We start from the raw sequence: 15031 nt of genomic DNA on the forward strand, positions 1-15031 counted from the left end.
ATGTCATCACTTGCAGACTCGATAAATAATAGCCCATAATGGAGAGAGTATTCTCGCAAAGGGTTACCTAATGAGCAAATAGACAGCCCCCACAAGTTGTCATGGAGCTATGGATAGAAGTGGCGCATGGTTCATTTTCGAACAGTCACGGCCGCTTCAGGATAGCATGCTCTGATAACCGCACCAATGTCTTCCTTTTCGCCCTTGATTGCCCATTCAACAGCCTTCTCCAGGGCTGCACGGCTCTCGCGCTCAATGGGCGTAAAATGACCGGATCTAGGGAGCATGATAACCTGGCTGTTGTAGACAAGATAGTCAGATATTCCATCCAGGCACAAATGCGGCTCTAGTGCAATATCTTTCTGTCCCCAGAGTATGGTTGCATTCGCCTTTAGCACGCCCTGAGGTCCGTCATCAAATAATCCTGCACCACTGCTCATTCGTCGAAGCTCGCTTCCACGATTGATGCCGTGCAAAGCGGCAATAGTCTCGATGGACTTCTGCCAACGTCCAACAGCTGTACCGTGCCGGTAGTAACTGGCCATGTGCTCGAAGTTGCCTAGCACTCGGTCCTTTGTCACGGACGCGGGGTACCCTTCGCCGCTGGTTGTCTTCGTCTTACATTCTTCTGCTGACGGGCCCAGTGTGCTGGCCATAGACTCTGCAGCATCCCGAACTGAGTACTCTCCGTTTCCGTTTGCACGCTTGTGGACGCCTTTCAGGAAGGAATAATTTCCGCCACTGCCGAGATAGCGAACAAACCAAGTCGGCAACTGCAGTACGAAGATATAGCCTGATAAAACCAGCTGGCGCAGGACAGGCTTCAAAGTCACAATTGCCTTGATAAGTGTCGAGCGAGAACGGATCGGCGCATTCAAAGATGTTTTGAACATCTTGATGGCGGAGGATAGTAGGCGACGGACGTTCGATGAGACCAGACCAGGCTTAATACCAGAACAAAGAAGTTAGTATACAAAGAACAATAACAATAGCTATGACACTTACCAATGGTCCATTGGTCAGAATGAATCTATCTGCCACCTGAGGAGCTTCGGCGGCGAGCCGCATGGCGAGAACACAACCCCAGTCATGACCGACGATAATCACCTTTCTTCCGGGTTGCGCAGTCGGGTCATGGTCAATACCATACTGCTCCCTGACAGCAACTATGAACTCCGTTAGACTCTCCAGCACCTCCGTTGCTGTGTATTTCTTCATCCCGTCGCTTCCACCGTATCCAGGTAGGTCAACCGCGACCAAGATGCTCGAGTCTCGGATGAAAGCTGAGGAAAGTATGTGACGCCATATCGCCCAGCTGTCCGGGAACCCATGCATGAAGATAACGAGAGGTTTGTTCGAGCGGGAGTTCACAGGAGTACCCGGGACGTCGCTGCAGAGGTAGTGAAACTTGAACCCATTGCGTAAGGTCAGAAATTGATGTGATAGACCGGTCCACTGCTTCGACAGGTTCCAGAATCTGTCTCGAGCTGATATGTACCAGCTTGTAATTAGTCATTGGTGCATGACCGTCATAGGGAAGCTGAGTTGGAAGAGGAGATGCAACGGGTTCGAACACAGTGTTAATGGAGTTGGAGCCATACCCAGTTGCAGCTCCAGTTTCTCTTTCTCAGTCGGTCGCTTGAAGAATGCCCCCTTCCATATTGCTGTTAAGCCGTACAGGACCCATGTGAAGAGGCCGTAAGCGAAGAGCACGACGGAGCTTAAAGCTCCCAGCAGCCGCGTCGCCATCGCTGATCGGAGGGCTCACGGCACCTGAGCTTTACGCCCGAGGGTGCACTGACGGATCAGGGGATGGGAAGGATGATCTCCGACCCGCTTTGTAGCTAGATAACTTCAGGAACATCTGATATTTCGTTAGAAACTCGAAGAGTATGTGGTCACTTTTTACCTTGGGTGCTGGAAACTGGAGGTCGCCCCAGAGGCAGGTATCGCCGCTGAGCTGGGGGCAACCCCGCGTCATTGAGTCATCTGCTCAGTGCATTTCGATACACTGCCATCACCTAATGCACAAGACCACCAGAAAATAGTCTTCTGTTTAACTGGAGATTTCCTTTTATATAGTTTCCTTTTATATAACAGACAAGCAGATTTGCGTATTGGAAAGCTTACAGGATTTTTATGCATGTCCTCCGCTCTACCAACACTGTCTAACCTTGGAAGCTTAGGGACCTTACCTAGTAAGCTGTCATAGCTACAGGCATAGGGCGAGCCAAATTCGGCTACCTCATATACTGCCTGCTGTCTACATCTGCATCAGGGTGATATGGGTATGTTTCACAACTCGTAAAATTCAATTCATATATGCCTCCTATTCCTCTTAAATCAATATGCTGGCAGGGATGATCAACGTTGTTGGATATCCCGGGGGGAAAGACCCAGATACCAACGCCGGCGCCTTATAGACATGCAGCCACGTACTCAGTCGGGTACGCTTATAGATCGTATCGACGAAATGGTATTGATACAGATAAGGTGAAGATGAAAAGGGAGGAAAAGAAAGAAAACAAAGCGAGCAGCCTCAGCAAATAATGCAAAGGGCCCTCGGAAGTCGATAAACCGCACGTGAAATATTATAATAAGAACACATATACAGAAGCAGGACAAACATAGGTGTCCTTAAATAAACCCTGTTTAGGTCACAGAGAAAATCCCAACTTATCACGATTATCATCTACTAATCGTCCATACCTATGACAAAGAGTTAGCATGAAGTTCGAGTAATCAACAGTGAGGGGTTAAATTACTCTAAGAGCAGCCTGAAAAACCAAGCCTCGAGATCCTCATTTCGTAGAACTTTTTGCGCCCACTCTTTACCCTGTTTAGCTAACCGTGGGCCCTGAATCTTTCCTTCATCCTCAAAGATGAAATATCGTACACTCTCCACATACTCGTCCCCTTTGAGGCTCAGGGGTACATAGTGCACCCATGGTTTGAGCCATTCGTCGTGCCATTCGCGGAAAAGTGCAAGCTTGTAAACCAAGCTATTGCTGAGCAGGAAAGCATAATAGCGACCGCTGAAAGCATTTCCATCGATGTCCACCAGGTATTTGTAAGCCCAGGCATCCTGCTGCCCAGCCGGTTTCACAACCTCAAAGAATTCATGTTGCGCGGCGCAGTCATCCGGGTCACACTGTCCAATAAATGTGAACTTGACATTAAAGGATTCATTGAAATCCTTACGCGCGACATCTTTCGAGATCCACCTTCCTTCTTCGTTTTTGGTAAGAACCTTTGCATGGTCCGGTGCGTTGATTTTCTTCACAAACAGCTGTCGATGCTGCCTCCTCCAGCCTCCAGCTCGGGAGAAGCCTCCAGTTGTCGAGCCCCTCCAGTACATTTGGTCCTTCTTTGATTCCCAGTCATGATCTTTATGCGCTTCATACGGCACCTTCCCAACCCAGTACCAAGGACTGGGGTATAGTATATCCTGGAAACTGGAGATCTTGCTCTGCGAGAATACGGGGAACAGATCATGAACGACATCGAACGCATTGGGCCGGTCAAAAAAGCCGAAAGTACTCTTGAGAGACGGTGAGAGGCAGATATCCGAAAAGGCTGTAGTGTTGTAGATGAAGCCGAGTTCGCTGTACGAATAGGCAGTAGTATTGTCCGGAGAATATTCGTCGAGGGAGCGGGCGGGAGTGTCTACAGGGCAGGACATTCGAGAGTTTGTCCAGGTAGGCTGATGAGCAAATCGGTTGAACCTGGTCGTGCGAACCTCCTCGATTCTATCGCCTTTGTTTAAATCGGAAGGCCTTTTTGACCACGCATTCGTCGGCGATGGGTTCTTGAAGGCGTTAGGAATTGCGTACTCCTTCGCGATAGTCACCAGCCTGCGAAGGTCCTCGTTTGGCACGACAACTCGGGGCTCATCATGGGTGTTGAAGACCAAGTCCATATCGGGCAGATACTTGACAAAGTCTTTTATCATGCCGACAGTCGCCTCCCGCTGCCACTTGTAGCCATCTCCCCCTCCCTCGACCTTTGTAACCTTGCCGTCCCTTATCAAAAGTCCGATCATGGCATTATCAAAACCCAGCGATTCGCGAGCTCGTTCACGGATGGTCTTGGGCGACAGAGCCCAAAAGGGCAATAATGAGTGGTAGATAGTGTCGTATTCGTCTATCAGTTGAACGCCTTTCGCTCGCGCAAATTCATACCACTTATCAAAATTCGGCGGCGGGGGCATCTGATAGCGGCGACGATACTCCTCCACTGCCTCTGCTAATGTCGTCGACTGTCGCGACCGCAATTCCTCGAAGCGCGCGTCTGCATCGTCGATGAGTTTGGCGATAGGATGGGACTTTTCCGTCGGAGGAGGCAGTAGATTTTTGTAATCCGGCGGCAGGCTATGCTCGAAAGGTTCACTTGAAGCTACATCGAAAGGTGCGTCAGAACTCTTAAGTAGCACAATGGACAGACCGGCTAAGGTGACAATTGCCAGCAGGAGGACAAGGCGTTGAAGTCGCATCCTGCTATCCGGTTGTCGCATGAAACGGAGGTGAAAACATGCAAGCGACAGTAAAGAACACCAAATATGAACACATTAATTCACATTGAGAGTAGCGAAGGACAAAAATAGGAAGAACAAGATATTGGGGGGTGGTCACGGCCGTCACTTGTCCGAACACCAGAGACCCATCCGGTCGCGGACAGCGTTCCTGTTAAGCTTCTTAGCGGGCGGGCGGGCTTTCGCCTTTATGCAAACTATCCTCCTAATCGAGGTCACACTCACACAATTAAATCAGTTCTCTTCCTGTTGTCAGTGTATATGCAAATATTAATTATTATGATCATCATTAGCGAGTCTTCGAATAGAAATAGGGAGAGGTTTTCTGAAAAGCTGTGAGACAGTGGCGACGACTCGTAGAGCCTAGAGGTGCTAAACCTGATCCGGTGAAGTTCTGCGCCGGGGGCGGCTGCGAGCCGCGCGTTGTCATACAGAGTCCAGAGTAGATCCGGACGGGCCCCTAGGTGCCCGTGGTCCAGGGTCCAGACCGGGGCTTCAATATGTCCAAGGGCGGAGTTTCATGCCTCCAGCCAGAAGGGATCTCCACCATACGGTTCAGTCTTCAATCCTTGGGATTTAGGCCTCTCACATTTCCAGTAAAGAATTCTATGTTCAAAGCCCACTTGGAATGCCTTTCAGACTGCTGGCTCCTCTCTGCTTTATGACGCCGCTTCCATAATTTAGGTAGGTACTTGGTAAGTACTAGTGCCTGATCTTGAAAATGTCCATCTATTGCATTCTAAAGGTGCTGTGCCTAGAAGTTAATCCTCCTAATTATCGTTCACTTAAGAATGTAAACTGAATCTCTTTCTCATGGCATCTGCAAAGGTTCAAGTTTTAGGTATCTTCTTTAATCCAGCCAATACCCAACAACATGCTAGATTAGCCAGGAAGATCCCCACGGCCTCGAGTACGAAAACCCGGGCGTATATAACATGAAAATATGCCGCAGCAAGCATACCCGCCACAAGCGACAGGTGCACTATGTAGAATGTTCGTTTCCTGGATCCCAGGAGACTTCCCATCGTCCATCCCTGCAGTCCTAGTTTCCTAGGAGTTGGACGCTGGAACAACAGGACAGACAACGCCAACCCCAGTCCCGCCAGGCCCCACTGGACGTCCAGATCTCGGATCCGTTTCATGAGTAAAGTTCCAAAGTCCGGATGGCTCGACTGCGCGAAAAAGAGGAGATATAAAGCGCCATGACCCAAAAGAAGTGGTAGAACAATTAGTCGACCAAAGAGGCGATGGTAAGGTGTGAGAGCCGGTTGGGGAATTGAAGTCATAACGGAGAGGACGGATGGTAATGCCGGGTTCGATGTAAAGATAAATGAAGTAGGTGACAGTAGGAACTGAAAGGGCAACTGAGACAGTGAAACATGCCCCAGGGTCTTGGTGAAGTGAAGATAATCTGTTGGATCAAATTAGTTAGTCTCTTTGCTCTTGTTCTTATGGCTGTCAGTCTTTCACTTTTGCGCCTACTATCTCAGCATTCTGCTGGAGAGAGCTCCAGAAAGCCAAATGCTGCAATAGGAATAATCGTCCTTTGACATACCATCGCCAGTTTTCCATACCGAGAGACTTAGTAGCCACATAAGCCAAAGTAAGGTAATGAGGTATTGTCTCCTCGTTTCCGTCCATCCTTGGAAAGGCGGCGAGTCCCACCACGAAACCTTCTTTGCATGGACTGCTCGCCGTGTGGAGTCCTTGCTGAAGTAGTTCCGGTAGACGAAGATGCCAAAAATAACAACAAGCGCGGAACATTGCGCATAGTATCCACGGAGATTCAGAACATCGCGGCGGTGCTGGACTTCAGCCGGCGAAAGAGATTTAAAGCGGTATGGCCATGACATAGGCATGCTGAACAGTAACACGCAATAGAAATGACTGCAGGAGTTGTATGTAAATGAAAAGAAAGAAATTAGCTAACCCGTTTCTCGATCTTATGGAGGCCTCCAGTAACCTTTATCGGACTATCACCCAGCTCGGAGTATCAAAAGGCAAAACAATTTTGCAAGCAGAAAGTAGCAGTCAAATCCAATTGCATACAACTGTCCTTGTAGAAAAACAAGGAAAACTGGTATACTCAGACCTTTAACGATAGCAAAGGACTTGCAGAAACAAAATAACGGCAAAGCTTTGCTTTGTAATGGGGAAGGTTTGATAAGTGGTAGCGGAATCTCCTCCGGGCCAAGACCGGTGCAGAAAAGGCAACGTTGTCAAATCGAGCTGACAAATTTTATAGAACAACATCACGTCGACCACATTTCTACTGCTGCATTCATGCTCAACTCCCGTGACTCGATTTTAGTGCTTATTGACATCTGAAGTTTCGAAGGAGTAGCTATATCCTAATGGGTACTAAGTCAACAGGCATATTTATATGTCTATCCACCTTGACCTTTTTCAGCTGTTTCAACGCTGATAGGTTTCTACTGCGAAATAAGAAGTAGGTAGTTATTTTTCTTCAAACATGAATAACAGATGTTTCAGAAAATATGCCAGATAATTACTCAATTGGGAAGTGTTTACTGGAAGCTACTACTGCTATTAGGATGAAATTAAGTAGATGAAGGAATGCATATAAAATGCCAAACAGTCAATTGTGCCACACTGTAACGGCGTGGCAAGAAGCTATATAAGCGAGAGCAGTACGAAGCCGTTGGCTTCGTATCCTAGTCTTTTGCCAGTGGTGCAGCGGTTTGGCTCCTAGAATGCTCCCTAGGAACCACGCCGTGACACACACTGTTGGCTTGAAGGAATCATCCTATTTTTTCTTACTAACTGTAGGTTCATTTCTTCTTACTCTGTGGAGTTTCTGACTTTCATCTCTAATATTTATTTTCAGGGACACCCAGGTTTCTCAGCAGAACATGAAGTTTTATCTGTATTATCGAACAATCAACACACAAGGTGTTATGGAAAAATGATAATATATAACGCATTCTTTCTTCTGTAACAATCACCTTTCACATCTGTATTTGAGGAACCTGCCTTCAATAGATGGCAAATGCCAGCAGTGCCCTGGCGGCCACCCGTTCACTTCAATTCACACCTAGTATTCTCACAACAGCTGTGCACATTTGTATCTTTGTGTTGAATCCTTCGCTTCCAGCATCCCCATTCTCAAAGAGAGCTGTGAATGCTGCTTGTCAGCTCTCCCATTTATTGTCCCTCCCTGTTTATTGCACAATCAGGCATCATTCTAAGGATCATCATCACCATGGCCGATAACAAAACTCCAAAGGAGAAGGAGAAGGATGAAGATACCTCAAAAGAGAAAAGGCTCACTGTTCCTGTCAAGATCGAACTGGCTTGTGTTGCAGCAGACCTTGAACTGGTCCATTTCTCTTTCAAGGAGCGGTTCCCACGCGATTTGGTGGAGGATATAGTTCCCTTCTGTGCCTGGAAGGAGTGTCAGGACGCGCTCGCGCACCACTCAACGGCCCTTGTCCAAAAGTGCGAACAGATCGCGTTCCTGGCCCGCGACAACTGGAAGTGTCATGCCTGTGGAAAGCAACCAACTCATCTCTATCGTGGTGTCACCTATGGTGGTGCTGTGCATAAAAGGAATGCACAAACTGGACGACGCGTCTTGAAGGTCATGTTTGACGCCATTGCCATCCCGTTGTGCAAATCGAACACAGAGTGCGAGAAGAAGGCCGAGCACCTTGCATTTGTCTACTCGAGCATCAAGTCACCACTCTCGGCTTTCTCCTCCGAGGGTCGATGCTGGCACTGTCTGGAAAAGATAGAGACTAAGATATGCTCGGCCTGCAAGCTTGTTGCGTACGTTACACCCCATATAAATTTAAGTGTTTGTAGATTTATTACAAAACTAACGGGAGAATCATAGATACTGCTCCAAATATTGCCAGGAGAAGCACTGGCCTCACCACAAACCCATCTGTAAATTGCCAGGAAGAACAAAGAGACGGGAAAGCCTGACGAGGCTAGCAAGGAGAAGCCATCCTCTGCCCCCAAGGAGACGGAGGTGGAGAACGAATTATCTGCTTCTCTCTCCAAAACTTCCCTCTAAGGCAGAAAAGGTCACAAATATGAAGGGAACTAGGAACTTGGCTCGTACTCCAATGGAAAGAGAGATGCGTGTCGAAAGGAAAGGATAAGCAGTTGCTTCGTGGATACAGGCGGAAGAGCTCTCTTGGCTCTCTTATTTCACGCTTGTAAATTATGGAGGATAGTTTGATGCAGATCAAATGCTTTTTTCAGAACAAAACCCGCCTTTCATGAAGCTCGAGTCTGGGTAGAACATAAAAGAGAGCATGTTCCAGTCTACATTTACATGTATGCCGCAGCGCAGTTGTTCTAGCAGATGACCTCGTGGATGGCTGCCGGTTGTAATTCCCTTTGACCGAAATCCAGGATATCGCTCGAGCTATCATGCGCATCCTGGAGACACGGGAATAAGCTTCGATGAGATCTTCATCATGATCTACATGTGATGATTTGTACTTTATGCGGACTTTGTATGAGGGGTCTCCCATTTCACTGGATAGCTTCAGCTCCCGGATAAGCTACTGAAACAAAACCTTGTATAATAATAGCCAAAGTGATATCTAGAAGCCCCACTTCACACTGCTCCAGAGAGAGTTATAGTGCCCCTGCTTCCATCGTACGCGGAGAGCTTCTAAGACTGTTTATTTGATTCGGAACTCTACATTGCATCGAAAGTAAAACGCCACGGAGCATTTTCATACCTGTCAAATGCTGATTATGTCTCTAACCTGACAAAAGTATCTCCGAATTCGCGAGTAAGCAGAGCTACTCTTTCCGCCTTCATAGAGAACTCTTCTACACTCACAATCATGTGCAAAACCGCAGGATATAGTCTCTGACAACCTACGGGGAGGTCTGCATAACCTCTTCGTGGCCGCCTGCGGCAGTTGTAGCAAAGTACCGAACATCGACATCGTCATCTTCCTGTAGTTTCTCCAAGTTTGGAAGGATTCGTTGCTGAATGAGAGTCTGGCCGCGTGGAGACGGAGTTCCAGGTTTGCCCGATTTCTCCAGATCTAAAAGAGTCCCTTCGGCGGGGAGACGTCGCAATGTGTTGATGAGTACAGCATATGATTTTGCGACATTAAAACGGATGTTGGGGATATCGTCAGACACCAATCTCTCCAATATAGGAAGGATCGAAGATTCAATAATATTGAGTGTCACAGCAGGCGCAAGGGTCTTGACAAGTTAGAATCAAAATTTTTTGTTGGGCGTGTGTGAGCACTTACAGAGATTGCGAAGCATGTCGTCATTCTGTAGAGGTAGTTGGGGTGCTGTCCCATAGCCATGACTTTAGGAATGATGGACTCATTTGCCCATTCCACACCAAATACTTCTGTGAGTTTCTTCAAATTCTGGGTAGCCGCCTCGCGAATAGAGAAAACGGTATCTCCGAGCCAACCCATGCAGAGGTTACTTAGTTGTTCATCAAAGAACTTAACTCCAAGTTGACTAGCAAGAAGGGGGATATATTCGATAATGGCTAGACGAACTCGCCATTGCTTGTCCTCAGCCAACTGCACGATCGCGGGAAGTAGCGACTGGGAAAGGAGCTCAATGCCGATAACTGCATTAATAGTCAGACTCAAGAGTTTCCGTTAAGCATCAAGTGTTCGCTCATACCCTTGTTCACTAGTTCTAGCTTCGAAATGATGTGCAGACGAACGTCGGGGAATTCGTCCTTCAGCATCTGTAAGAACATTGGAAGCAGGTGTGCAATCGTTCTGGATATGTCGTGAGCTGTCTGCTAAAAATGCCATCACTAGACAACCGGGACTGCACTCACTCCTCCTTTCCAAGGATCGGCGCAAGTCCGCTGATTTGGGTGCCCAAAGCTGCACGAACGTGTTGTGACGGATCTGACACCAGATCTTCAATGCTCGTCATGATCTCATTAAGCAGGGTGTCCCGGTCGATCAAGCTGCAGAAACCTAGGGCCAATTAGTCCATGGAAGCGAGTCATAAATACCCGAGAACAATACCAGGAATCTGGCCAGCAATTGCAGTGCGGACTTCAGCCTCAGTGTCTTTCAGGAGCTTCACGAACGCCGGGACAAGGTCGCGAGTCACGACTTCTTCATCGACGGCTTTGGCAATCTAACGAAGAAACTGTCAGAATGTCACATTGCAGACTTTGGACGGGAATATCTACCTTCTCAAATCTATCGGCCACCATATATCTGACTCTCCAGCTCTTGTCCTCGAACAGATTCCGCAAAGAAGTCAAAAGTACACCATGACTTGACTGTTGCTCCTTTGGAATTTCCTCGGCGATAGAAATGAGAATATCGACTGTAAGCAAACGCACGCTATCCTGATCGTCACTCGCGAGGTATTGGAACAAAGGTATCATCTCTTCTATGATTATGGGAGTACTCATTTCCTTGACGAACTTGGCAAGGTTATTCGCTGCCTGTCTTCGTACCATTGGCGTCTCGTCATGTACGAGACCCCCGAAATGCTGCCGAAGGCCATGCTGTAAAGCCGGAGAAGCTTTGCGGTATGGAACACTGTACAGCCCGGTGGCGGAGATCTTTGAAGTAAACCAGTCGGCTTTGGACAGGCGGAGTGTCATGGGTATGAAGTTCTCCTCGATCTGCTTTTGAGACAGCTGCTCGCAGATCTTGTTGAGGGACTCAACAGCCTATGATAGCATAAGTATAACACAATAAACTCTTGGCAATTGTATCCCACCTTTTCCCGGACTAAGGGCTCTTCAATTGCCGCCAGGTTCTCCAGCGGAGAAAGTAGCACGTGTCCGTACTCTGGACCACCGACATATTCTACGAAATTGCCCAGCTCCTCGCTCAGCGCAGTCAGGACTTCATCCTCATCCTCGACTGAGTCTAGTAAAGATCCGTTAGGCCTGTATTATCTCCGTGAGTATGTATTGCCGGGACTAACCATCAAGGAACGGGATCAGTTCGTCTCGTGTCCTCTCCGGACCTAGGGCTAGCGCAATGGTAGAAAGGCGGTGGATCGCATTTAGACGGAGGAGGACATCATCGTGCTGCAGGTTGCAGTGGTTAGTTGAGACGTGCTTCGTCGCCTGCCGCATGAATTTTGCGACGTGGACAGAACCGTACCTTCAACTCATCAATGAGCACGGCGATGGGGTAGAGCTCATCATTTTCGCCTTGGACATCCATTGCGGAATCTATTTCACTGATATCGTGTCGAAGAAAGGACGGGAGAGGCGAGGATGTGGCAGGTCCAAGTCCTCAGGAACTGTAGATACCAGGCTGTCTCTCGACCCAGTAACCAAGCAACCAGGACGTGTTTCAATAAATCTAGGAACGAGAGTCCTTCATGGACGTCGTATCAGCTTGGGCACCTAAGCAGCGTGTGCATCAGCACTGCCTGTTGGGTGGTCGAGGTGGCATGGGAACGATAGGTGGTTAGAGAAGCCCCGGACGAGGTTCGTGGGGCTTGGGCCGTCGCAGGGGATGCTGAGCCGCGACGACAGCACGGAACATACCTCGAGAATTGGATTGTGGCCCAGAAGCGTCGTGATCCGACCGCAGGAGTAATGGAGAGGGATCTTTTCGACGGACTGGGAGGGGTGTGGGGTGGGGGGAGAAACGAGCGGTCTATTACGATGTTCTAAAGGGTCCTGGCCAAATGTTGGAAGGTGAGCTTGGATCCTGTCTGGCTGGCTTCGGCTTTGGGGTCTTTGACCTGGGAAGCGCGCGACTCACCTGTGGCTGGTGAGGGGGGGAGGGGGATGTGGCCGTGCGTCCTCGGCGGCGGCGCAGCGGCGGTCCCGCGATTCTCAGATAAATGTGTCACGGACTTTACGCCTGGCGGCGGGACACAGCCCACAGGAAGTGCCAGAGTCGCCAACGCCGGCCAAGGGACCCCTCCACTTCCTCTCTGCGTGTTCTCTTGTAACAGCTGAGTCTCTGCGATCCTCTGGTCCATAGAACTCCGCCTCTCCCGATTCTGCGAAAAGAAGCCGTCTCACCATGCCTACCATATCGGTCGACAAGGCCGCGCTCTTCAGGGAGCTAGGTCGGGAGTACGCACAGTCCCTTTTGCGCCCCATTCTTCCGGTTTTATATGCTTACTTATAAATCTCTATAGCTATACTACGGAGGAGTTTGATGAGTTGTGCTTCGAGTTCGGTATGTTGGACTATCATCTAACCTAAGCATTTTTGCGGGTGTGCTGACCCCTCCCTTGAAAAGGAATTGAACTTGACGAAGACGTAATGCCCCCCGTGACACCCTAACAGGCCAAGTTCCGATACTGAGAGACACAGACAACGTATTCGGACCGTCCAATAGTGGATGGCAAGCAAGAACCGCCCCAGCTCAAGATCGAGATCCCCGCGAACAGGTGCGTCTCTCTGCGACTCTGTATGTGGCCGGGGTTTCAGCACTAAGACGATTCCAGATATGACCTTCTCTGCTTCGAGGGCCTTGCGCTTATGCTCAACATTTTCCTCGGCCGGAAACCCTTGCCCAACTACAGACTGGTCCCCCCTCCCAGTGGGGAGCTTCAGACGATCATTGTCAAGGAAGATGTGAGAAATACCACGTTGTTTGGAAGAGGAACGCCTACTGAACAAATATAACAGACCGCAAGGATAAGGCCATATGTGTCGGGAGCGGTACTGAGAAACATCACTTTCGACGAAGCCCGATATGAGTCCTTCATCGCGCTACAAGACAAGCTCCACCAGAACCTGGCCAGGCAACGGACGCTGGTGTCTATTGGAACCCATGATCTAGACACCATCCAAGGACCATTTTCTTACGAGGCCCTTCCCCCGAAGGACATCAGCTTCGTGCCTCTGAACCAGACCAAGGAGATGAATGGTGAAGAATTAATGACATTCTATGAGGTATTTGAGGTTGTCTGTGTTTGGAAAAAAGAGACGGACGCTGATCCATATGAACAGAAGGACAAGCACCTTGGGAGGTACCTCCACATTATTCGAGATTCTCCCGTTTACCCTGTCATCTACGATTCGAGGAGAGTTGTCTGCTCTTTGCCACCAATCATCAACGGTGACCACTCTAAAATCACTCTGAACACGAAGAACGTCTTCATCGAAATCACGGCGCTCGACAAGACAAAGCTCGAGATAGTGAACAAGATTATGGTCACTATGTTTTCTCAGTATACCTCCGAGCCATTCACGTATGTTTTCTTCCCCATCTCTACGTTTGTGAAGGTCCTAGCTTACCTGCACATAGCATTGAGCCTGTCCAAATCATTTCTGAGCACAACAACGAAACCCGAGTGGTTCCGGATCTTACACCTCGTGCGACCCAGGCGGAGGTTTCGTACATTAACCAATGCTGCGACTTGAATCTCTCTCCCTCCGAGATCTGTAACTTATTGACGAAGATGGCTTACCACGCAAAGCCATCGCAGGCCTCGCCCGATCTCATTGACGTGGATGTTCCCCCGACTCGTGCTGATGTGCTCCACCAAGCGGACATTATGGAGGACGTTGCTATCGCGTACGGGTTCAATAACCTTCCACGATCGTTCCCCAGCAAATCTGGCACCGTTGCTCAGCCTCTGCCAGTCAACAAGCTCAGTGACATCCTTAGAATGGAGGCTGCGATGGCAGGCTGGTCAGAAGTCTTGCCGCTGATCCTGTGCTCCCATGACGAGAACTTCGCCTGGCTCAACCGCAAGGACGACGGGAACACTGCCGTCAAATTGGCCAACCCCAAGAGTCTTGAGTTCCAGGTTGTCCGCACGAGTCTCCTCCCTGGCCTGCTGAAGACTATCAGAGAGAACAAACACCACAGTGTCCCAATGAAGATCTTCGAGGTCAGCGACGTAGCGTTCAAGGACTTGTCTCTGGAGCGCAAGAGCCGTAACGAAAGACATTTCGCGGCCGCATGGTACGGTAAGACCAGCGGCTTCGAGGTTGTTCACGGCCTCCTGGATCGCATCATGGCCATGCTGAAGAGCGCCTTCATCAGTGGCGAGGAGGCCCTTCAAAACTCTGCTGTTGCAGACTCGCAATACTGGATCGAGGAGCTGGACGGTAAGCAAAGCTTAGCCCCTTTTCCTATCTTCCGGAGATTTTAACTGCGATATTAGATCCCACCTACTTCCCGGGCCATGCCGCGTCGATTCACGTCCGCATCGGCGGCAAGGAGCATGTCATTGGCGCATTTGGTATCCTGCACCCTACCGTGCTGGAGAAGTATGAGCTGAAATACCCCGTCAGCACGCTGGAAATGAACATTGAAGTGTTCCTGTGAGTTCGGAGGAAAGAAACAAAAATAGAATCTTAAAAGCCATGGCGGCAGCTTTGAAAAAAAAAAATCAATGTACATGTTCTTCAGATAGACGAATGATACGAAAAAGGCCGAAAGGTCTACAAATTCAAGATGACATGAGGTCATTTACGTGTCTTTTTTCAAATGTACGTAGGTTACGATCACATATCCTCGGGAGATAAGGCATATTCATTCGCGTACTCTGCAAGAAACCGGCTGTTCCACGGCAAGT

General features: G+C 49.0%; 7 protein-coding genes across 7 annotated transcripts; 2 read left to right on the forward strand and 5 right to left on the reverse strand.

Annotated features, from left to right (window-relative positions):
- Positions 1-131: 131 nt before the first annotated feature.
- On the reverse strand, positions 132-1749 carry VTN00DRAFT_2209 (uncharacterized protein; the record flags this gene model as incomplete). The annotated part of the gene is made up of 3 exons (XM_069428402.1): positions 132-944; positions 1006-1487; positions 1602-1749. 3 exons carry the CDS (start codon positions 1747-1749, stop codon positions 132-134), a joined length of 1443 nt encoding a protein of 480 aa, XP_069292911.1.
- Positions 1750-2657: 908 nt separating this feature from the next.
- Positions 2658-4513, reverse strand: VTN00DRAFT_2210 (uncharacterized protein; the record flags this gene model as incomplete). The annotated part of the gene is made up of 2 exons (XM_069428404.1): positions 2658-2709; positions 2766-4513. 2 exons carry the CDS (start codon positions 4511-4513, stop codon positions 2658-2660), a joined length of 1800 nt encoding a protein of 599 aa, XP_069292912.1.
- An 848-nt stretch (positions 4514-5361) lies between these two features.
- Positions 5362-6390, reverse strand: VTN00DRAFT_2211 (uncharacterized protein; the record flags this gene model as incomplete). The annotated part of the gene is made up of 2 exons (XM_069428405.1): positions 5362-5942; positions 6087-6390. 2 exons carry the CDS (start codon positions 6388-6390, stop codon positions 5362-5364), a joined length of 885 nt encoding a protein of 294 aa, XP_069292913.1.
- A 1364-nt stretch (positions 6391-7754) lies between these two features.
- VTN00DRAFT_2212 (uncharacterized protein) lies at positions 7755-8570 on the forward strand (the record flags this gene model as incomplete). The annotated part of the gene is made up of 2 exons (XM_069428406.1): positions 7755-8320; positions 8453-8570. The coding sequence occupies 2 exons, from the start codon at positions 7755-7757 to the stop codon at positions 8568-8570; spliced, it is 684 nt and encodes a 227-aa protein (XP_069292914.1).
- An 821-nt stretch (positions 8571-9391) lies between these two features.
- Positions 9392-11700, reverse strand: VTN00DRAFT_2213 (uncharacterized protein; the record flags this gene model as incomplete). Its single annotated transcript, XM_069428407.1, has 9 exons — positions 9392-9730; positions 9781-10118; positions 10175-10275; positions 10338-10482; positions 10534-10648; positions 10704-11195; positions 11246-11397; positions 11456-11561; positions 11638-11700. The coding sequence occupies 9 exons, from the start codon at positions 11698-11700 to the stop codon at positions 9392-9394; spliced, it is 1851 nt and encodes a 616-aa protein (XP_069292915.1).
- Positions 11701-11841: 141 nt separating this feature from the next.
- Positions 11842-12472, reverse strand: VTN00DRAFT_2214 (uncharacterized protein; the record flags this gene model as incomplete). The annotated part of the gene is made up of 3 exons (XM_069428408.1): positions 11842-11885; positions 12030-12104; positions 12250-12472. The coding sequence occupies 3 exons, from the start codon at positions 12470-12472 to the stop codon at positions 11842-11844; spliced, it is 342 nt and encodes a 113-aa protein (XP_069292916.1).
- A 44-nt stretch (positions 12473-12516) lies between these two features.
- On the forward strand, positions 12517-14781 carry VTN00DRAFT_2215 (uncharacterized protein; the record flags this gene model as incomplete). The annotated part of the gene is made up of 9 exons (XM_069428409.1): positions 12517-12569; positions 12635-12675; positions 12739-12758; positions 12813-12889; positions 12947-13076; positions 13131-13397; positions 13455-13696; positions 13753-14561; positions 14618-14781. 9 exons carry the CDS (start codon positions 12517-12519, stop codon positions 14779-14781), a joined length of 1803 nt encoding a protein of 600 aa, XP_069292917.1.
- Positions 14782-15031: the final 250 nt, after the last annotated feature.

This window comes from Thermoascus crustaceus (assembly GCF_041956765.1).
Source record: "Thermoascus crustaceus strain CBS 181.67 unplaced genomic scaffold VTN00scaffold_1, whole genome shotgun sequence".
Lineage (NCBI taxonomy): Eukaryota > Fungi > Ascomycota > Eurotiomycetes > Eurotiales > Thermoascaceae > Thermoascus > Thermoascus crustaceus.